This window comes from Harmonia axyridis, chromosome 1 (genome assembly GCF_914767665.1).
Source record: "Harmonia axyridis chromosome 1, icHarAxyr1.1, whole genome shotgun sequence".
Taxonomy (NCBI): Eukaryota; Metazoa; Arthropoda; class Insecta; order Coleoptera; family Coccinellidae; genus Harmonia; species Harmonia axyridis.
Window position 1 is genome coordinate 67,641,575 of NC_059501.1, and position 24,659 is coordinate 67,666,233.

Below are 24,659 nucleotides of genomic sequence, written 5' to 3' on the forward strand. Positions count from 1 at the left end.
ACTACACTACTAGCTGTATACGCAAATTCCTCAAACTGCTCGCTCTTGAATAACTTGGAGTTTTCACTCGACTTCGAGATTAATCTCATCAAAGAACCCTACTTTTCATTTTCATCCATTTCCTTTCCGTCTAAACAGGCTGACAACTCGAATATTTCGGCCACAGAGATTTGAGAGCTTCACGCAAAAGGCGAGAATTAACCTGGAGCTTGTCCTCTCTTCCACCTCTAACAGAACAGAACATCAAGACATGGACTTGATTCAAGTGAACTCCCGGTAATTTCAAGTAGATTAAAATGTTAAAAAAAGCTTGCTAATCTCCAGCTGAATGGTACTTTGTAGACATCGCCATTGGATTTTGACATTTCAATCTCGCAGAGTGTGTCATTTTGGTAGAGCTGTCTGGTGAGAATTTAGAGGTCACTCAGGATATTAAAAAGGAATTATACTAAATATACAGGATATTTCACCATAAACTCTACGAATAAAGATGCAGATATGGGATGTTTAATGTCATTTTTGTCATTATTTGGTTGAGTATGGTGAGTTTTGTGACTTTTGACATATAATTTTCTGGTTAGATCTTACTTAGTATATTTTGGTTCTCAATTCTAATATGGCGTAAATTTCTGAAATATCAAATTGAATTTCATTATTGAAAAGAAGATTGGAACTTTTTTTACATGTTTACATATTCCCATTGTTGTCACCATCAGTGGTTTATATATCACTAGCTTCGTTTATTTATATATTTTGACAGTTATCGTTATTTTCGCAAAGATAGTGTTTTTTTGGACTCGATTATTTGGAAAATGGTCTATGGGAAAAATTCAAGAGACCTTTTTTCAAGAAGCTCTGTTATAATAATAAAGCTCTGTTGATTTCAGAAATAAAAGAATTGTGTGTATTTTCAATAGGAAAAGGATCATCGCACCCCTGTACCTACGCCACTGGATCATTTGGGCAGGAGAGAATTGCCTAATTCAAAACATTACGTTATGTAGACATCAATAAAATGAAAAAAATGAATATAATAATACTAGAGTTATAAGTTATAAATTTTTTTTCCAAACTTTATCACACTGCATCTCGAAAACGAAGCTTGTTAGGATATATGTTATTAGGAATTTTTCCATGAAAAAAATTGTTATATCCGACGCTCAAGTCATTGAACTAAAATCTGAACCATCCTTTATAATTTGCGAGAACCATAAAAACAAGTTAAAGTGCAGTGTTTTTGAATGTCTATTGAAAGTAAGGTTTAATTACAAACCACAGTGAATTGAGGCAATGAATATTTTCATTATTTCAGTTTAGGGAGATATGAAAACCTCCCGCTTGCCTGTTATTAAAAAATAAATACCCAATATGCTTACACTGAAATCAAATGATAAAATTTTAATTCGCAGAGGACGTTCATTCTTTGAATAGAGCTTTATATCCTTCAGTCACGGTGTCTGTTATTCTAATATTTTAACCCGGGAAAGGTTTCAGCAATGACACATACACAGTGATGACGAATTCGTGGTTAAATTCAAATATTTCCGTTCGTCCTTACTTCCTCTGTTACTTAAGTAACAACAAATTCGACGAAATTTAGGTTCTGCAAGAAATATATCACAAAATTCTCGATCTTTGTCAAAAATTTCATTGCGATCGTGTTATCATAGCAAAAATAGATTTAAGCAAATTATGAAAGAAATAAAACCTAATATTTCAAAGACAATAGATATTACCAAGTTGACATTTTGTGTTTAAATGTACAATGACAATTTCAGGTGATGCACCAAATTTCATGTTTGTTTGGATAGTACTCTACCCATATAATTCTTATTTAAAGAATCTACTTCTTAGTTATAAATAATTGTATACCTATACACAAAATGGCGAATGCGCTGACTTTCGAATTATTTTATCAGAAAGCAATGGAAGGATATGTGCACAAAATATTCTTCTACTTCTACAATTAATTTGACTGAACGGCAAGTTTACATATTCTCAAAAATTGTATTGAGAATTATGTAACAAGTTTGAAATAAAATTCTGGGTTCTGTTATGAATGAATTTTCTATGCTTGCTCTCAGATTTTTGTAATAAGCTAATTTATTGATATCAAAAGAGAGCATAAAATTTAGCATGACACTCTGGTATAGTATATCCAAAGTCACTTGGAAGAAGTCAGAATATTTCGATTTTACAAGGATTGTCCAAGTTTCCAGAAATTCCTTTGGGGCTAATGTATTTATTGCCTTACAATACCACAATACAAATAAACACCGGCATTATGGAGGAGGCCAGCAGGGGCGCAAGAATTCTTTGCTTCAGGCGCTAAAATTGCTCGCTCCAGCCCTGTCTTTTTCCATAAAAACAAAATTCCGTTATAAGAAAACTGAAAGTCATCAAATTATTCCAACCAAATTATTCCAACCAGTAGGTTTCAATTATCAATAAATATCGCATAGAATTCACCGTCAACATTTCTAGGAACGTCAATAGACATTTCGAACATTCTTAGTTGTCAAATAATCTCAGGGGAGAAATCCACCCCATTATATTTGGGGTGGATACGTTTTTGTTGTACCTGATAGCAAATGTCGTTCATTTTATCACCTAACAAAATCCTCAGAAATTTGATAAGTACCTATGGCTATCGAATCTCATTACCATTGTGAATATCTTTTTGTTACAGTTAAATAATGTCAATTTTGAATCACGGACTGGTCCGTTTTCTGCTGTTCATATGGGGTTACTTGATGTTCTTGGCATTCGGGGCCTGGATTTTCTCCAGCATCGAGAGTCCGGAAGAGAAGCAAAAAATTCAGGAACTCAGGAATTTGAGGGCGAATTTCATGAAGACGTTTGATTGTGTACGGGGTAAGTAAACATTTCAAAACATTGTGTGCCACAAATTGCAAAAATCTTCCCGAGCAAATAAAGCAAAAAGTTAATTTTTATTATTATTCACAAAAGAATAGAGTAGGGGTTTCCACCCATAAACTCAAAATTACAAAAATAAAATGTAATTCACAAACTACTAAAATACTAAAGAAACGCTTGAGCAGGCGCTGGACCCCGATTATCCAATATTAATTTTTAGCATTCTGCTTAGTTAGCTTCTGTTAGGGAGGCAAATTGGTATCTGTCTAGAGCAGCAGTTTGGCTAGCGACGGCCCTGTTTGTTCTTCATATATCTTCCATTTCAAAACCCATTGAATGTGCGCAAAATGTATACATATGGGAAAAAAACTGTAAAACACCATCTTCAAATAATTTTTCACGAAAAATTATGTTTTTTCGCTCTTTCAAAGAAGCAAACTTCATTTCTCGTTTAGCAGAACAGATCTTGAAATCAGAGGGGCTGAGACCTTGGACAGTGCTGAAAATGGTTTATTACGAATGGATTGAAGCTCAATGTGGATAAGTCTTGCCGTTTGATAGTAGCAGGCAATGAACGTCTTCAGTCTATCAAAGGGTTGGGTATAACTTAAGATAACCGACTTACTTGGAACACCTATACAACACCACTCTTGAAAAGGCTTTCAACGGCAATTTTCACAATACGTAGGATGAGAGAGGTTGCAGGATCGGACATATCTGTATTGACCTATTATGCCAATTTCCACCAAACGGCTACATATGGCATAATATTATGGGGTCATAGTCCCGGATTGATGAGTATTCTCCTCAAACAAAAAGAAGCTGTCAGAGCCATTCTGGAGTCCCGAGAACGATATTGTGCAGGGAGTTTTTCCGTTCATTGGGTATACTCACCGTAACCTCTGTATTTATACTTACCTATATACTGCATTCTACGACAATAGAAGTAAATTCAGAGAAAATAACGACCATCATCACTATATTACAAGACACAGAAATGAACTCAGCATTGAGTTCCATCGACTCAAAAAAACCCTAACAGGTACTAACCATTTTGGGGTTAAATTTTATCATATAGACTTCCCTCGAAACTGCAGATGCTTCCAAGACATATATTGCTGAAGAGGATAAAGGGCGCATTGATACAGAATGCTATGTATAGTTTTGAAGAATTCTAGGACATTGAGTTTGAATGAGTAGACCTAACCTAACCTAACCTAACCATTTTGGGGTTAAATTTTATCATAGACTTCCCTCGAAACTGCAGATGCTTCCAAGACATATATTGCTGAAGAGGATAAACGGCGCATTGATACAGAATGCTATGTATAGTTTTGAAGAATTCTGGGACATTGAGTTTGAATGAGTAGACGTTGTGTTAACTGGTCTTTACCTTATTTATGTTTAGATTTTACTATATTATTTCTATTTATACTATATATAATTTGTTAATTCTATTTTGTAAACAATTTGTATATTTTTTGACCTGCCATGTAATTGAGTTGATGGTGAATAAATGATGATGATGAACTTAAATTTGGCATAGATATTCCATTTCATATCATGTGATGCGCAAATCTAGAGGGTGATATTTGTATTAGATCAGTGCCCGCTTCTTACCTCCAGAACTTTTTTGGTAGACTACAGGAAGTTCTGATCCAGTACTACTTTTTTTGATCTCTTGAAAACATGTCATATCTGCTACCTATTTCGAGAAAAAAATTTCGAAAAATTTTCTATTAATTCTCAAGAGAATTGAATTATTATAAAGATTCAAGAAGTATAAGCTGATAATAAATTATAAATAAATTAATTATAAGTTTTGGTACTTATTAAGTCAATAAGTAGCAAATATTAATAAAGATAATCATCACGAAAAAGTAGGAATACAAAAAACATCCTGTATATCACAAACAAATCTTTTGCTAGCTCATATTTATGGGATTTTTTTCTGAAAATTATCTAAGAAATCGCTCATTTTCATTTGAACCTACACCTGTATGCCTTTAAGAGAATGTTAAAATCAACCAGGTCAGCTACACGCATTTGTCTGCATACGGCTGCAAGTGTTTTGTCCGTTCGCGTGTTTAGATTGCCTCAATTTCGATTTTCTCGTCAGAAAGTCAGAGACGTCTAAGATATCGTGTTGTGTTTTCGATGTGTCTCAAGAACAACTTTTCAGAGTCAAAATCAACAATGTCCTATCCAGTTTTTTTGACTGACTTATTGGTGTTCTTCAGGGATCCATATTGGGACCCCTCAAGTTTTTCAATTTTGTCAATGATCAACCGGATCATATTCGTCCAAAAGTGTAGTGTCCAAAAAATGTCTAAAAGTGCTGTAATGTTCGCCGATGGTACTACGCTAGTTGTGTTAGAGGAAACATATGCAGATCTCATAGCATGACTGGAATACTTCCTAAAAATTCATCAGTTGGTGTAATAAAAATGATTTAATGGTATATGTTGAAAAAACAGAATGTGTGGACTTCGGTAAACCAACATCTCATATATAGAATTAACCATCCTTCGAATTGAGACAAACTTGAACATCTGCTCGAGAAACATTTTGGGGTCGTATGTGGATTATGTGTGCAAGAAGATTAACCGTGCTTATTATAATATATTCCATATCATGGTTTCCATACCAAAGTCCTAGTTCTTGGGTATTTATTGACATCTATTTTACAATATTATTGTTTCTGGTAATGCATCAAAGGTTGTTGGTAATGCATATTTTCAATATGCATATTTCAAATAATTTGAAAAAACTTGTAAGTTCTTATCTTATTATTTCGAAAAAAGAGGTCTATAAAGATGAAGAACTTTTGTAATAATGGTCGCCGGTCTTTTATTTTTTTATTTATTCATTTATTTATTCAGACTCAGGGATATCAACAGGATATAATCCCAAAACAATATCCACAACTTACTTCAAATTGAACAACGAAATAATAATACATCATGTACAGATAAGGACTTAATCTAAACTATCTACTCATTACCATGATACATAATACACTTTGTAAAATTACATCTAATGAAAAATATACTTTATCCTGAATGAGGATAATGATACAGAAAAAGGACCCAAATTAACACAATACTCGATATACCACCCTGAGTATCTCAAAAACTAGGCATAGCAAGGCCAATAGTGTTTGACATTATAATAGTGTACGACTTTTTCAATTACAGGGTGAATTATGAACTGAACGAATTTCATTTTGAATAATGTTTAAACTCACCCCGTATTTAATATCTAATCTAATATATTTTTTTGAACCAGCTAAAATTATTATCTTCTGGGTGAGCAATATTTATCGAGCAAAAGTGTTTCATTCAAGATGTTTTCCTACCAGAAATGTTACTTTAAAGAAATGCAATTTTCCAACTTCAACACCCTGTATCTCGATAACTTGTCATATGATAGAGTTGGACCCACAGACTTTATTGCTCAGGAGTCATATTCTACAAAATACGAAAAATTCAAACAGACAATTTTTTCATTAGGTTGCCTGGTTCTTTTAGCTGATCGCCTGCCTCAAACGCCCATATTCAAACCAAAACTGATCCAATTCATAAACAAGATATTCTTCTCGAGTTCGACTCATCCTGTAAACTTCGTAATTTGAGATAGGTACTGAAATTTCATATCGGTAAAATACGAATTAATTTCGTCTTACCACTAACCAAAATTCAAACACCCTCATTTTCAATACCGGCAAATATCCGGCTTCCATTGAGGTGAAGACACGACGCAGTATGAGGTTACAAGCACCACGATAATTTTATCACCTTAATTGGGTTCGCATGCTCAACATTTCCCAAAGGAATGTTAAGCCACACGTTGTAAAAGGCTACAACCCATGCATTATTAAATTGAAAGTTATGAAGCACCAAATTGGAAACTACTCGAAATTCTGGAATCCTTGTTTACGAACATTAGCAACGGCTCTCTTGATTTTTACTATCTAAGAGATTATGGTATTGCCATTTGCATTTGACGATTATTCTATAACTGTTCGTTATCTCCCATTTCGTTTTGTTATATTGTGGTTATGTTGACACAAACTGAATCATTCAGAGTGATGTCAACCAGAGAACAACAGTCGGGCTGAACAAATGAAGACTGAGACCAGATCTGAACAAAAGCCTCTCCACTATATTCACTCGCTGAATAAACGGTGTATTCCTTTTCATTTGTCTCTGATCCACCATGAATATAATACGTTGGAATGACATACAATGCATCTGCATAACTTACTTCATTCCACTAACGTACGAATTTAAATTAATTTTACAATCAGGCTACTAATAGTATGGAGACCATTGAATGGAATGAAAACCACAAAATCAGTAATTTTATATTCAGTTTATAATTGTTTGGTAGAATGATTAGGTATTTAAAAAAAAGGTACAAGTACTGATGTGAAGTCAGAAGTTTTTTAGCGCTAGTTATAGCCTTGGACCTGGATATAAATATAATATTTAATGGATTCGGTCCTTCCTTCATTTTAAATAAGATAAGAACAAAATAATTTCAAAAATATTTTATTGTCTGTGACAATTGTTCCATCACAATGTGGTTTCATCAGGATACATTTTTTGACTGATATCAAAAAATAATTCCGTTTTTATTTTGAATTATAATATCCATATACACTTCATTATGTGATCTTCAGAGCTCAAAATAATTCTATAACAATATAGAATCGATCGAGTCGGGATTTTGTAAAGGAATATAAAATAACAATAGTGAGCTATAGGCAATTAAAAAAATACATCGTACTTCGCTGATTTTATATCAATTTTATATATTTATTATATCACCTAGGAGCTCGAATTTTTAAGATATACAATTTTATAGAAATATAAGTTACATTATTTCAACTCTTATCACAAATCCGTAAGTGTAGTAAACAAAAGGAGATACGAAATTTTTATTTCGGTTATACAGAACACAATATTATGTCGTACTTAAAAACAAAAAAAAAACATTGAAGAAATCAAATTGTCACGCAACACTTCGAAAGCTTTTTTTCCGCGACATTATTGAATGTTTCTTCAAACAGTCCCTTTTTGAACTCCAACAGTAATCTGCCATCATGTGCATGTCCCATCTTCCTTGGTCCTCCATAACTTCAATATCTTGGTGAAATCTTTCACCTTGTTTCCGCGCTCATATCTCCTAAATTTTCTTGAAAACGTGGCTGTGTAAATAGTGTATTTCAATACTCATATTGCACCCTAAGGATTTGAAACTATTAAGCATCTTGTTAACCATTTCAACATAGTTTTGAGCTGTATGCCTAAAAAATTTTCTACAACTGCAACAAATGATGTCCAAGATTCTCGTTCAACTTGAGTCATTGAATTTATGAAGGCAGGATCCTTAACTATATTTGTCTTATTTGTGGGCCGTCAAATATCTTTGAGGTTTTCTGTGCTCAGGTGATGTATTTTCACCCCTATATATGCAAAACATGACCAATTCTTAGCCTTAGCCTTTACAAATTACTTCGTTAAGCACACATTTTTTCTCTTACTCACCCGAGTAAGAAAGTTAAAAGGGTCAATTTAGGTACCTGATAGGTAATGGTTCCACTATTTATAGATTAACCTGGAATTGACTCAATTACAGACTGACAATACAAAACCATTGTACCTACATTAATGAATATATAATAATTTCAGAACTCTCATAAATGAATATACTGAATGAAACCCACATTTAATTCAGAAAAAACTCCAAAAATAGCGTGATCTCGAATATCAAAAGAAGAGAGATTCCAACATGAAACTTAATAATTTAATAAAATGTATTTTGAGTAATTTGCAAAATATTTTTTGCATTAGTTTCACATAAATAATCATTTCAAAATCAATTAATTCAGATCATTGGTAGATAAGTTGAAGTATCTAAAAAAGTAGAGCTGATAGAGAAAAACAGATTGCATGTACAGATTCAGCCATTCAGCGTCCCAAATGTAATTGAAATCAGCTCTAAAATCCCAGGCTCCAGAAAAAAAGTGCTATCGATTCTGTCAAAATTTGAGTAATACCTCTAGCCCAAAATTTGAAAGAGTTATCGATCGAGCACTATTGACGTACCCTGTATAAGAGACCGAACAGGGATGAATATCCAAACTTTGTTTCACGCCACACAAAAGAGGAACGAATTTGCCTTGGTTTTCGCCAATCATCACTAGAAGAGACACTAAAAGAAAAAGAACGAATTAAACCCAACGATATCCCCTTGAGAAATTTTCATTTGACTTTATGTAATTTCAACAAGTTATGCAGAAAGCCACGTTTATCGCATGTTTTTCATAGAAAAATATAAGTTCTTTCAACTCGGCAATGTAGGTCGAACGAATGCGATATGGAATGAAAGTCTGCTTGACCTCTGGAATCAAGTTGAAACGATCACCAACGAACTATGATATAACATATGGTTATTACGAAAACCGAACCGACAAAAACATGTTTTCCGCATGCGATCCATCATCCATTCCATCCACAACAAAAATAATTCGCGATCCCTGCCAGACGGTGTCACGAATTTCATTGTAGGACGGATATTCGTAATGAGCGGCGATAACTTCGCATAATTAAAATTGATAGACGACTAACAATTCTATCGATAATGCATCTATTCAACAAAGAGATAGTGAAAAGTTAAATATGCCTGTTACTACAAGCGATAAGAATTGAGTAAGTAGGGGATACGTGTATGACTCGACAGGCCATCGTCAAGGTCAAGTAAAATAAAAATATTTGTCGTATTGATGGATTTAGTTATTTTGAAAATAATTTCGTGATTGCTTTGTGCTGCCTATGGAAATAGGGATAATGGTAATGGCAAGAGTGGATGCATTTAGAATAATTCATAAGATACCGGAGAGTTAGCCCATGGAGAAAGTTTCGTTTGGAAAAACTGTTTAAAATAGGTACTTGATATTTTTTCTCAGATTGACAGATAATATTGATTTGGCAGAATGGCAGATACATATCAATCGGCAAAGTATCACTTTTAATTAACTACTTTAATGCCTAGGCAGCAAAGTGATTATTCTCAATGCGAATAAAACATTCGGCATTTTCTGGCAATCAATACTTTTTCCCACATTCCTTATTTTTGGAGGAGTGAAGTACTTAGTTGCTAAAAACTGTCATATATTTCATAAGATGAATAATGGTTTCACGTCTGTACATTAATAACATATCAAATTTATTTCACGACATTCAGACAATTTTTCAATTCTGGAAAAAGTACCTCCCCGAGCGGGGCTCGAACCCGCAACCTCCGTATATTTCATAAGTTGTCAAACTATAATTATCATGCACATATACATTTCCAAAGCAACCAACGATTCCAACAATTACGATTTCTATCAAATCTCGTTTTAATTTGTCACGACAGAAAAAATGGAAAGATTGTGGGAATTGTAATAATTTGCAAATACAATATCGCACATATAGCATTATATACTATCGAAGAAAAAATTATATGTTTAACTAGGCAGCAAAGTAGATTGACTGCCGAGGCTGATAGTTGGAATTCAGCCAAGGCAGTCAATCTACTACATTCTTTGCTGCCTAGTAAAACAAATAACTATTTTACCATTTATACGTCTCTGTTGGAAGGCAGTGACTTGAAGTTTGAAGCTGGAGCAATTGTGCTCTCGGAGACCAATCAAGTAACGTTCTATGATCTCAATTGACGTATGAATTAATGAAAGCAAGCTCGAAAGCTCCAGACCTCAGTGCTTTCTCCTACTTTTTTCGATATTTTAAATTTTTGCTTTCCAGACTCCTAGAACTCTGTGGAAACTCTCAAAGGCTTGAATCCTGTACGAGTTTTCCAAATAGATTTGTCAGCTAACCACAGCTGAAAATTCTATATGGAAAACACTTCATTCAATTTGAGTTTTTACTCCTATATCCTAGTAAATACCGTACTACCATCTTATTGAATACAACATTCAATCGAATCGAATCGAATCGGAAAAAGAGGTAAAGAAGAATAAGTGTTTCCTCTGACCTCGGAAATCTTCGGTTGAAATATATGTGCAAGTCAAAGACATATGCCATCAAAAACAGCGGAAACGAAGAGGATTTCAAGAAGAACAGAAATGAAGACGTTGGTGTCGATAACTAGAAAAACATTGTTTTGTCGAATACGAAATAGTCAAATAGGAAACCTCTGTAACATTCAGGATATTGTGCGATGAAGAAAACAGAAAAGACGGAAGTGGAACCAGCATGTTAGCATAATGAATCCTAAGAGACTAGCACGAGTGGCCAGAGACTTGTAACATCACTACATCACAAATACGCCTACAAAATATAGAGATCGATAAGGAACAGGCCTAAGGCCTAATATAAGAAGGAAAAGAAGAAGTTATTACTTTTCATCTGAGTCGCTGATGGTTATTCGATAAATTGAAATCAAAAATTTCTACCATAGTTTGGAACAAAATTCATTGAAATCAACTTCAATAATGATGGAAACATATTCCCTAAGTTTGAACATCATAGGAATGCTAGGTGAATACAAAAAAAACGCGGATATTAATTCAGTTTTTGAGTATATTGAGAAAACAGAGAAAGTTCACTGGCTACTTAAAACACTCCATAATACTTTTGAAGTATTATTTGAATAAATTATCAACCGTCTATTTTTGGCACTTTTTGTGCTAGAACTTCACGCTGTCCAACCGTGGTCTTTGAGTCTATTGAACAGTTCGTGGGAATTCTCGAATTAGAATTAATAGGTCTGAGAAAAATCAATAGTAGATTATGAGATAACCATATCCATAGTAGTCTGACTAGGAATATTTTAATTGGAATATGTACTTTTGTATTGTGAAAGTGTAGGGTATGTTCGATAAAAGGTCCAAAGGCTCTTATACCAGAAATTTGCTATAAAGAAACTGAAGAAACTTGTCAAAATGTTATCAGTTTCTTTAAATTAACATTCCCAAATGAATAGTTCACCTCGAACCATAGTTTTGCATTATCAATACCTATTTTGCACTGGTTTAAGGTGAGTTTTTATCACCTCACTTAATTAGTCCCAGGACTACTTCCAAGCTTCATAAAATGTTTGTCAATATTTCGGAAGATATTTAAGCAGCTATTTTCGGCCATCAGAAGAAGGTCGTCAGCATATCCTAGGACCGATATGTCAACCTCGCCGACCTGAATACCATTTTTTATCCTCAGAGAGGCCAGCAACTTATCCAAAACCATATTGAATAGTATGGATTATGGGTGAAAGGGGGTTACCCTGTTTGACCCTCTCTGCGAATATTTATTGAGCCTACTTTTTCCTCTTCACAGAAGATCGTTGTCTTCTGATCTTCATACTTGGCCGTAATATAAGCTGCCATGCTCTTGTCCATGTTGAATCTACAAAGCACTCTCCTGATGGGTCAGTGCGAGAGTTATTATCGTAGTGAACTTCCCGGCTTTCTTTCTATTTTTGAGTCTCGATTTCAGTGTGATATTACACTGATCAACAATTGCTAGGGATCACTTATGAACTTCTCTTCATTTGTATTTTTTTCAAGTTATCTCGTGAATATCTGTACATTATATGTTATCTAAGGAAAAAGTAAGATGTTTTGAGTTGATTATATCAAAGTCTTCCTCACTTCATCGGCTCTTGTTCACAAAATCGATAATTATCTGTAGGCTTTTACAGGTGGAGTGAAAAGCAATGTGGTATTTGTTATTAAATCTGTTTTTTTTCTCTCGTTCAAACAAATAAGGTGACAATAATTGAAGAAATGAGAACAATATCAGCTTATCAGTCATGCCGAGAAGACGTTTGGCTCCTGTGCAACTGGACCAAATCATACGGTGGATACAGGAAGGTTTGTCCCAGCGAGAAGTGTCCCGGCGGTTGAATGTTTCGCAAAGTGTCGTGAGTCGGGCTTGGAATAGGTTCATCCAAAACGACTCAGTAGCTTATGTTCAAGGGGAAGGTCGGCAGCGCAGTACAACAGCTGCCCAAGATCGTCTTTTGATCCTCAATGCTAGGAGAAATCCCACTTTCCCGGCGTCGCGGCTCAATAGATCACTGAGAGTTGCAACAGGAGTTCTAATTTCGAACCAGACTGTAAGACGACGACTACATGTTCGTGGTTTGAGAGCATGTATGAGGGTACAACATCCCCGTTTGAATAGGGAACACCGGGTTCATCGACGGCAATGGGCTGAGGAGCACCGCAATTGGACACTTGAAGATTGGATCCGATGTTTATTTACGGATGAGTCTAGATTTCGTTTGTTCAACTCCGATGGTCGTATTCTTGCTTGGAGGAAAAGAGGTCGAAGGTATGCAGAACAGTTTATGGTACCCACAACAGCTTTTGGCGGAGGTTCTATATGTTTATGGGGAGGCATTTGTTTGAACCAACGCACAGAGTTGGTTGTTCTTCAGAACACCATCATGACCAGCCAGAGATAGCACGATATGATTATTGAACCCATAATTGTTCCGTTTGCGGCTGCCGTGGGCGAGAATTTCATTTTAATTGACGATAATGCCCGTCCACACCGTAGTCGTCTGGTTAATGAAGCGCTAGAAACTCATGCTATTGATAGGATGGACTGGCCAGCTCGCTCTCCAGACATGAATTGCATCGAACATGTCTGGTCTGAGATGTCTAGGCAATTGTCAACCTTAGAACAACCGATCAATAACCTGGAGGACCTTTCTAACGCTTTACGGGATATTTGGACGAATTTGCCCCAAAATTTTATAAATCGTTTGATCGAAAGTATGCCTCGTAGGGTAGAATGCTTGAGACGAGCTCGTGGGGGACCAACTAGGTACTAGCTTAACCGAAACTTCAGCCTTCTTGTGGTTTCATCATAAAATTTTTATGTTATGCAAACACAGAATTTTGAGTGTTCCTAATAAAGTCCTATTTTCTCTCCAACTGTCCATTTTTTCATTCTTTTCTCAAGTGAACCATATTATCAACTGAAAATACTCTGATATCTGACTAAATTTATAATCTTGGAACGAATATTTCAGAAATAAATTTAGAACAAGTAAGTGATCCCTATCAATTGTTGAGCAGTGTATTTGCGAAGCATCCATTCACGCTAGTGAAGCCTCTTTGGCATTCATCCAACTCAATAGCCGCGGATGACCTGCTAGCTCTGATCTTAGTAATTACACGAAGGAGGATAGATGCCCCAGCAATAGGGCGCCAGTTGTCAACATTTTCCCTGTTTTGATCTCCTTCTGGGATTAGAATAGTTCTGCTGGTTCGCAATACTTCAGGAACATACCCCATCAACACCATCATGTTAAAGGTAAACTCCATCACCTGCACAGGAATTCGTCTACGTCGGGAGTCTTTAATGACGTCTGGACCAGCTGATGTATTGCCCATTTCTTCACTCACTTCCATGGTATTGTTGAAATGAATTGGACCATATAGTGTGCACTCATTGTTGTTTGGTGAATGGATGAAAACAAGTTTCGTGAAGTAATAAAACACTGTTTTTTGATAAGATAAAATACTGTACAAGCAAGGCAATGGCTTGATAAGTGTTATATTGAAATACCTCTCTGTTAGAAAGGAATAAAGAAAGCACTGACTTGGAATTTCAATTGCAGCCTTGCACAGTTCTGTTGTCTCCAAGTGCTCAATTGGAGCGCGGATGAACGGAACTCTATTATTTTGCTGACAGGAAAGTTGGCAAAATGCTTGGTTTAATTTTATATTCACTCAAAAAAGTTAATCTCAGTAGGATCCCTTATTATCAAAATATTAGGTATCTTTCTCCCCATACTGCTTGAATTTATGGTTTATGATGACGTTATCAATACATGAAATTTTTCACATTGCTTGAAATTTTTATTCTATACATGTACACAAAATCTGTTTGCATTTAGAACATTTCTGCAGAAAACATAATGTTCAAATAAAACCTTGAAAAATCCACTCACAAATTCAGGTTAGAAATTATCCATAGACACGGGTACTGAAACCATAGAGGAGATTCAGAACTTATTCGCAGTATCAAAATAGTAAAATTACGTACAACTAAACGGTTCGAATCAACAAAATACAGTGGCGTGACAACGACTTTTCGTACCTTTACAGTCTAGAAATATTTTTTCAAAAATCACAAATATCTGCAATTCATCTTCATAATACAACTAGCCGCTCTGCCACGTTGCGAATGGTTTCAATTCCTAGTTTAATTAAATTTTATATGCAATTAAGTACGGAACATGCGAAATCCTCTATTGGAGAGGCCATAATTCTTGTGGGAAATTGTTGTTGAGGTCAATTTTCAGCACCATTACTCAAACCAGATATGTCTCTATTATAACAGCAATGAAAGCATCTATGTTTACTGCAGTAGCAGCTCGTGATCTGCAAAAGATGACAAAATTTACATATACTTATTAGCAATCCCAAAATCCAGGAATAATATAAATAAATTGGGTAATATATCGTAGGATCCTAGATATAATAAAATTGAAACTGCTCATAGTGAATAGTTCCTTCCATTTACCATGAACATGAACCCATGGTGTGGTTTTTATTAATCTTTTAGTGCAAAATTTAGAATAACTCCCGAATTTGATTTTTCAATTTTTTGAGATATGATGCATTTAGCATTTTTTATTTTCAACTTGTGAACATTTTACGACATAACTATTACTGTTTTCAGTTCAAAAATGAAACGAACGAATAGAGTGACGTATTTATTAACGTTAACACAGAGATTTAAGTATTTATTGCAAAATTCACATACCTTAGTCACTTATCATTGAACAATTTCGTTTTATATGACTTTTAGCATTGAGCTAAGTAGGGTAGTTTTGCTGAAGGCTCCAACAATAGTCGTTGGTCGTTATTGATATAGTTTTTCCATAGTTTTAATGTTCTTAGTGTCGTTCATTCACGTGTTGAATTGTTCATCTTCAACAAGTTGCCTTAATTGAAAACTATCAAAATTAAAGCCAGTATATACCGGCTTCAATTTTTTCCGTGCTAATACCAGGAAATTATTTTGACAAGTACCCAAAACAATTTCCATTTCGATTTGAAGCTTTCACAAACAACTTCATCGTCCTCAACTCTCTTTTTTCTCTATCAATCAAAGATTCGTTGATTACGTTTTGTTTTCTTTGAATCATTACATCTCATGAAGGCCAATTTCTGTTAATGTATTTATGTGTTCATTTTTAGCTCTGCTTCCCCAAACAACAAAGATATTTTATATATTCACTTGTCTGGAGCAACACACAAGCCCACACATAATAGTTCCGCTATCACATATTCAGACCTCAAAGCAGCAGTATCGCGTTCAATATACTGTGCCTGGCAACGACAGTGGGATTCATATAACGGCCACCTAAAAGATATTCGCCAATAAACGGAAAATGGTCTTATCGAAGGAACTGTAACAAAAAAGAACAAACTGTCCTGTGTGTTGAGGGTTTTACAATTTTTGTTCAATGAATTTGTCAATAATGTGTTTCGACAGTGATGCAATAAGATGGTCTATTTCTTCTTGAGGAATACTAGCCCAAGATACCTGTACTTCATGTCTCAGAGCCGCCAAAGTCCGTGTGTTTTGGGGTAAATTCCCAAGCCTTCTACCCATGATCTCCCAAACATGCTCTATGGGCGAAAGATCGGAGGATCTGGGCGGCCATGGCGAGAGATTCACATGGGTCGCTTCGAAAGAGTTTTAACTAACTCTAGCAACATGAGGTCGGGCATTATCTTACTGAAATATTGAATTCTCGAGCCGGTTAAGGTAAGGGAGAACATATGGCTCCACTATTTCTTGAATGTAACGCAGCGCTGTCATGTTACCTCGAATAAAGCCCTACTTGCATGTGCAATAGGAGCTCAACATCAAACTGAGGTTCAAGTTTTTCTCCCCGACGTCGTCTAACCCTTCTTTGACCATCATGTGCACCCAAGGATAATCGAGATTCATCAGAAAAGACGACCTGATACCATTCATTCCACATTCCAATATTGAAGTTCTCTGCACCACTGTAATCGTTGCCGGCGATGCTCAACCGTCAGAGGTAACACAAGTTGGGGTCGATAATGCTGCAGTCCAAAAGACCTCATCCGGCGGTAAACCGTTCGGACAGTTACAGGATGGCCTTGTTCATCTAAGCACCCATCAGTCAAAGATCGAGTTGTCGCAAATCGGTCTCTAATTCGCATATAATAGAATACGGAGTTGAAATACTTCCTGTTCACTAGAATGTTATTGACAGAACTTTAAACATCAGAAACTGAAGGTTAATCATCAGTGATTTCAAACATATGAAGATGACAACATCGTTGTCGAAACTGTATTAAACAAGAATTGAGATTTCATGGAGGATTGAGGTTACCTCAACCTATTTACATAGGGAAAACTGAAGTAGCTTCATCTGCCGGAGATGACCAGAAGACAAAGTTCTATTACAATTGTTATCGAGCCTAGTCGTACAGTATAAAATGTATGGATAGAGCATAAAGGATGTCGAATTCTAATAACCCTCAATATCATTGAAAAATGATGGAGGATTCTTCTGAGTGATCAAATTCTGAAGTCAGTACGAATATTTAGGTATACCAATGAACATAAGGCTCAAGTGAAGAAAACATATGGACAATCGCTAAAGTAACTTTGGAAAGACTTGAGGCTAAAACTAAATATTGTCGCTTACTGTTCAGCTCACCAAGTCCGCTGGTGTTTGCATACATACTCAAAGAAAAGCTGCCCTCTTGATCTAATTCCTGAGCCGGAAGCTTCTGTCTGGGTATTGGCTAGAACCCATGTAGATACTGAATTTATTCAAAACTCAAAGCTAAACTATCTCAAGTCAGAAGTAATTTCTTCTAGGTTGAGACAGTGGAGTGAGAAAATTCGATATACAGTCTCAAGTACTGTCAACTCAGACTAGAGGGCAATAAGATCCGGACAAGATCAACCCCAATCTTTCTGATAGTTCAAATATCGTGGATGAATGAAATTTCCTCTTGGCAGAGAACGAGGAAGACAGCTTCGTGATTATCTTACAAATTGTGAACAAACAGTGTGAATCTAACAAGAAAAGCATTTTTATTGTTCAGTAAAAATTAGTGTTTCTTTACATGTTGTTGGATACCTTTTTTCATAATTTACATAATTTTCAATCATCAAAGTCCATTGTGGAGCACTTGGTTCACCAAATTGATCCAATACTAATTGAACGGATTGGAGCCAACCATGAATTATATCATGGGAGAACTTTCAGTCCGTTATCAGAAACTCGGTTAACGCACCAGTGGCATCAATTACGGGATACAATTATTCCATAAATAGGGGCATCAGGTAGACTGAATAGTTGAATTTAATTGACTGATCGGATGAATGTCGCTAATAATACACGGATCATTTATATGCATTCTATAGGTATAATGGATACCCAGAAGGTGCTAGATTTATTACCTGATTGAGTATTATTTCCTACAATACAGCTTCTATCTCACAGTTCTCTTCAGATTTAATTCAAATTATTCACTATTCATGAAGTAGAATTTCATTTTCAATTTTGGATAAACAATAGCTGAAATATGAAGCGCAATCAAAATCGTTCGTAGCTGTAACGCCGGCTCTACACTTTGGTCCCAACAAATGACCAGTATGTTCAGAAACATTGGCACATATTCCTTTCCCCGGCTCCAACTTAAATCCCAACACTGTCACCAATATGTGGACTGATCGCGACGTTGGAACAGACAAGCAACGGTCAACAATGCTATTTTCTAGATCCACACGTTAGACTAGTGTCGTTGGGTACACATTAAAGCTAGGGATTCATCAAGCCTAATAGCTTGACATTTTAACCAACTACTTGGCTTGAAAATCGAGCTCGCGAAAAATTACATACTAGAGCTTCACTTGACTTGATTTTAGATATTTATTGCCTGACTTGATTATTACTTGAGCTTGATACACAAAGGTCGCATGGCATATATTTCTGCAATCTCATGCTCGCTTAGACTAATTGAGATTCCTCGAGCGCCGAGAGACTGAAGCATTCACCAGTGTGACTTTATTAGTAGTTTTCTCACATTTCTAGGAAATCTATCGGTGGCATTTGGTAGTTTCAGAAATCTAAAAGCTGGAGCCACATTGAGAATGTAGGTTTTATGTGTTTATTTTTTTATTTATTTCTACAACAGAAACCTCAACAGAAAATCCAATAACAGAAGTTCACAATGATTACAATATATAAAGAAAATTTCACACTCTATGAGAAAATCATTAAAAAATAATATATAAAGCATCGAGCATAACACCAACAGACAAAAAAATTAAGTATTTCATAAAAGTTGAAAACATACAAAACGAATATTAATGTTAATCGGAATCAAGTCATGTAACTTCTGAACAGATATGCCGACAGCCTTCTTCTGAAAGTTTCCAAACCAAGATTGAAAAGGTGAAGATCATTATTATGCCAGTTGTAAAATCGCATTATTCTGGGGAAAATTGAATTATAATAGAGATTAGTTCTAGATTCAGGAATCCAAAATAAAGCTCTGGTACGACCAGGATACTGTGGTACATTTATCATAAGTGAGCATATTAACGGATAACTGAAAAAGTTATTTGTTTTCTTGTACAAGAACATCAAGCAGCGCCCTCCTCCCCTCCAGGCTCAAAAATTTATGTTCAATTAATAAACCTTTACAGCCTGTAGGTGAGCTGGTTGGATTGAATCTATAATTTAAACTTTCGAAGAATTTTTTTGGACTCGTTCAATTCGGTCAATGTACTTATTGGTAATGAGGGTTCCAGATTTGGGTAGCGTACTCTAAGCTGCTTCTTATCAGGGTTTTCAATGTGTTCGCGTTTTCGAAATCTTTAGTAATTCTCAAAACAAAACCAAGCATCCCGAAACTTTTTTTGACTACCGCATCTATATGAAATTCAAAAGACAACTTTCTATTAAATAAGACCTCGAGATCTCTAACAATATCTACTCTTTTCAACTCAAGCCCGTCAAGAAAAAAAGACGATCTGATAACATTAAGGTTCCTTGTGAAAGTTATATGCTGACATATTTTTGACATTCAACGTAAAATATCTCTTCCTGGAAGGCAACAACATCTCCCATATTAACAAATTTTTGATAAATTTTCAAATCATCGGCATATAAGCTATGGTGGGCATTAAGAAAACATTCTGAGACATCATTGAAATAAATTGAAAAAAGAAGCCGTCCAAGATGGGAACCCTGCGGGACTTCTGACGTGACATCACCCTGCTCTGATGATTGACCATTAACGACCACGTACAGTCTTCTCCCATCCAAGTAAGATGCGATCCATTGAAGAAGCGATCCAGTGACCCCAAAATCTTCCAATATCGACATTAAGGTACTATGGTGCACCTTATCAAAAGCCTTTGCCATATCTGTGTAAATGGCTTCTACTTGAAAACATTTTGCCAAACTGGACGAGAATGAAAACAGGTCTATAATTGTTGATATTCTTCTTATTGCCAGACTTATGTATAGGAACCACCTTGGCCGCCTTGTCTAGAAACAATCCTACCTTAAGGGATCTATTATAAATTATGTGCAAAGGTTTCATCAGGCTGGCACCACAGGTTTTCATAAAAAAAGTGGAATCAAATCAGGACCGGAGCCCTTGCTGACATTTAAAGATGTTATTTTTGCCTCTATCTCTGCCTCAGAAATGTCGTTGAAAAATATGGTAGAGTTATTATCAACCTTTTTTTTTTGTAAACGACTTATAAGGATCTTCAAAAAGGGATGAGAAGAATTCACTAAATTCATTTGCTTTTACAATGTCATCGGTGAGAGTTTTGTTGTTGTGTTCCAATACGTGCGGAATTTTTTCATTTCTTCTGAATGATCCCACAAAAGACGAGAAGTTCTTAGGGTTTTCAATTATGTTGTCTGTATTTGAAAAACTATTGAAATTTTTTTTTTCATTATGAAAAAGACTCGGAAAAGGGGAATATTAGAAACAAGAAAAATAGAGGTTAAGAACTATTTAGAGGGCCACTGCGAGGATTTCGAAAACCGTTAGAGAGATAGGGTGGCTTGAGTTACAAAAAAATTGTGTTATTTAGGGATGAGTGTGTTGGTCTGGACAGATCCAAAATATCTCCATTGGTTCCCGAGATATCTCGAAAGAACTGAACATCGAGATTTTCTTTTTTTTTTCTGTATAACTCATTTGTTTTTGTAGATAACTTCACGAAATTTGGTTTATAGCCATTATGCAATATAGAAATACTAATGGTGTCGTCAGATTTTTTCTGTTTTTCATTGTTTCAGAGACGATGTTTATAGCACCAGTAATAAAAAAGTTATGAGAACATTTTATTCCACGCCATTCTCCAATTTTCTCTTATAGCTTGAATACATTTGAATTTATAAAGATACGGTTTTCAACAAATTAATTATCTCAAAAATCGAGCCCGAAAATGTATACCATTTATTTTTTTCTAGTTCGAAGGAATTCAGAAAACCTCTCACTAGACAATGAATTTGGGACACCCGATACACATAAAATAATAATTTTAAACTGATTACCCCATCAGAAGAATATACGAAAAGAAATATCCAATATTTCCAATCGGGTTGAGAGCATACATTAAAATAGATAAATAAAAATGCCAAGTATCTTGCGATATTTCGTATCGATAGCATCGTCAGAACCATATCTCATAAAGTATTCTTTTCTTTCTAACAAAAACATTTATCACGCTAAAAGCAGTTTCAAATGTTGAGTAATTGATAGTAATAGAATTTGCTAACCTATTCCAGAATCTCACGAGATTCAAACTGGTCCATAAATAAAGATAACTAAATCAGTTGGTTCGCAAGTCAGAGATCAGAGTATTTCAACAATGAGGATGTTGCTTGAAAAATCAATTTCCTCATGTAAACAAGTCATATCAGGTGAACCGTAAATAGAATTCGGTCAGATCTTGGTCTTTAAGACAAAACGATTCTGGAAATGAATGGACATTTTAAAGTCTATTTCTGAGTCATTGTTTATCAGTTAATCGTTTATTCAGAGGGCTGACAATCAAAAGGTAAACTTTGGTTATGCAAATAAAATGCATCAACTAAATGGATTAAGTTTTTGATTTACATATATTATATTTTGGTCTTTATTAGCTATTTACGGCAATAAACATTCAAGGTGAAATTTTTCTGAACCACTTCGAAATTTTCACGTTACAATTTATATTTAATCGTTAAAAAACGAATAAAATATGAGAGGATCGCTCGAGAATGTTTAAATATCTGTTGTCAGTTAACGAACTTAACAAGAATATTCAGATCCTGATACTACGCTGAAATGTCTCTAACAGCCGTGTGTACTAGAGAATGTAGTCCAAGATTGTTTTTTAAGCCGAGTTAAATTTATCATTTCTGTTGAATTTTCCATAGCTTTGGTCTTGCTGAAGATAAAGTATCACGAACATCGATGGATGATTTGTGTAGACTTAAAAATGGTGAATTTTCTTCTTGGGCTACAAAGTGGTTACATGAAATATCCATGTTTCTTGTGATAGTAGGGACAAAACACACTACTGAGTTAGAAAAGATTGGCCTCAGAGGGAAAACATGGCCGTTGGGGAAAAGAAAGTCATTAAGGACGTTTTGGTTGAAAGAGAAAAAATCATACTTTCTCCGTTACATATGAAGTTGAGCCTAATGATACGATTTGTAAAGGTCTTGATAAGAATGGGTCACGTTTCGTAAATATAGGGGTAAAAAATCATCAGTTGAGCATAGAAAAACTCAAAAGAGGGATATTTGACGTATTGAACTCTCTTATACATGTGAAATCTAAACTGTACAAGTTGATGAAATGTTATGACTTTCATCACTACCACTACCAGACTCGACATGATGGAATTTTATGCATACCACGACACAATACTAGTAAATATGAAACATCTCCCACTTTTGCCGCTATTCAGTTGTTCAATCACTTACCCAGCGGATTGAAATCGTTAGATGATAAAACATTTAAGAAGTAGATCAATTTATTTATTTTTTTTGTTTATTGATGGCTTCAATAGTACTAAGTAATTTTTCTCTGAATCTTTCAGTTAGTTGTTTATTTTCGTAGTTTTCTTTTTTTATATTGTTTGAATTATTTCATTTTAAATTTCATAATAATGTGCTTTTTACTTCGATTGTAATTATTCTTATGTTGACATGTCCTATACGTTATAATATGTCTTAAGGAATTAATAAAGATTGATTTGATTTAAATAAATGTGTAAAAATAGCGCATTTTCCGTATTCGACACCACGTACAGTCTTCTCCCATCCAAGTAAGATGCGATCCATTGAAGAAGCGATCCAGTGACCCCAAAATCTTCCAATATCGACAATAAAGTACTATGGTGCACCTTATTAAAAGCTTTTGCCATATCTGTGTAAACGGCTTCTACTTGAAAACCATCATCCATTGACTTTGATAGGTAATCAACATATGGCGACAAATTGGTCAATACTGAACGACCCCTGAAGAAACCATGTTGATCTTTGGAAATTTTACTGTTCGACAAATGAAAGAGTCTGTCTGTCACCAAGGATTCGAACATTTTGCCAAACTGGTCGAGAATGAAAACAGGTCTATAATTGTTGATATTCTTCTTATTGCCAGACTTATGTATAGCAACCACCTTGGCCATCTTGTCTAGAAACAATCCTACCTTAAGGGATCTATTATAAATTATGTGCAAAGGTTTCATCAGGCTGGCACCACAGGTCTTCATAAAAAAAGTGGAATCAAATCAGGACCGGAGCCCTTGCTGACATTTAAAGATGTTATTTTTGCCTCTATCTCTGCCTCAGAAATGTCGTTGAAAAATATGGTAGAGTTATTATCAATCTTTTTTTTGTAAACGACTTATAAGGATCTTCAAAAAGGGATGAGAAGAATCCACTAAATTCATTTGCTTTTACAATGTCATCGGTGAGAATTTTGTTGTTGTGTTCCAATACGTGCGGAATTTTTTCATTTCTTCTGAATGATCCCACAAAAGACGAGAAGTTCTTGGGGTTTTCAATTATGTTGTCTGTATTTGAAAAACTATTGAAATTTTTTTTTTCAATATGAAAAAGACTCGGAAAAGGGGAATATTAGAAACAAGAAAAATAGAGGTTTAGAACTATTTAGAGGGCCACTGCAAGGATTTCGAAAACCGTTAGAGAGACAGGGTGGCTTAAATTACAAAAAAATTGCGTTATTTAGGGATGAGTGTGTTGGTCTGGACAGATCCAAAATATCTCCATTGGTTCCCGAGATATCTCGAAAGAACTGAACATCCAGATTTTCTTATTTTTTTTTTGTATAACTCATTTGTTTTTGTGGATAACTTCACGAAATTTGGTTTGTAGCCATTATGCAATATAAAAATACTAATTTCAGATTTTTTCTGTTTTACATTGTTTCAGAGACGATGTTTATACTTTCTCCGTTACATATGAAGTTGGGCCTAATGAAACGATTTGTAAAGGTCTTGATAAGAATGGGTCACGTTTCGTAAATATAGGGGTAAAAAATCATCAGTTGAGCATAGAAAAACTCAAAAGAGGGATATTTGACGTATTGAACTCTCTTATACATGTGAAATCTAAACTGTACAAGTTGATGAAATGTTATGACTTTCATCACTACCACTACCAGACTCGACATGATGGAATTTTATGCATACCACGACACAATACTAGTAAAT

The 24,659-nt window shown here is 35.0% G+C and overlaps 1 protein-coding gene across 4 annotated transcripts in view; it reads left to right on the forward strand.

Annotated features, from left to right (window-relative positions):
• The window catches only part of LOC123685032 (potassium channel subfamily K member 1-like), a 79,536-nt gene that overhangs the window by 24,798 nt on the left and 30,079 nt on the right, over positions 1-24,659 (forward strand). For 2 of the 4 annotated variants that reach the window (XM_045624627.1, XM_045624602.1), the window contains exon 2: positions 2,690-2,874. In XM_045624627.1, coding sequence (XP_045480583.1) covers positions 2,697-2,874 — 178 coding nt within the window. In that variant the 5' untranslated portion in view covers positions 2,690-2,696. Of the gene's footprint in view, positions 1-2,494; positions 2,875-24,659 lie in introns of those variants that run through there. The other 2 variants (XM_045624618.1, XM_045624610.1) reach the window with 2 other exon arrangements.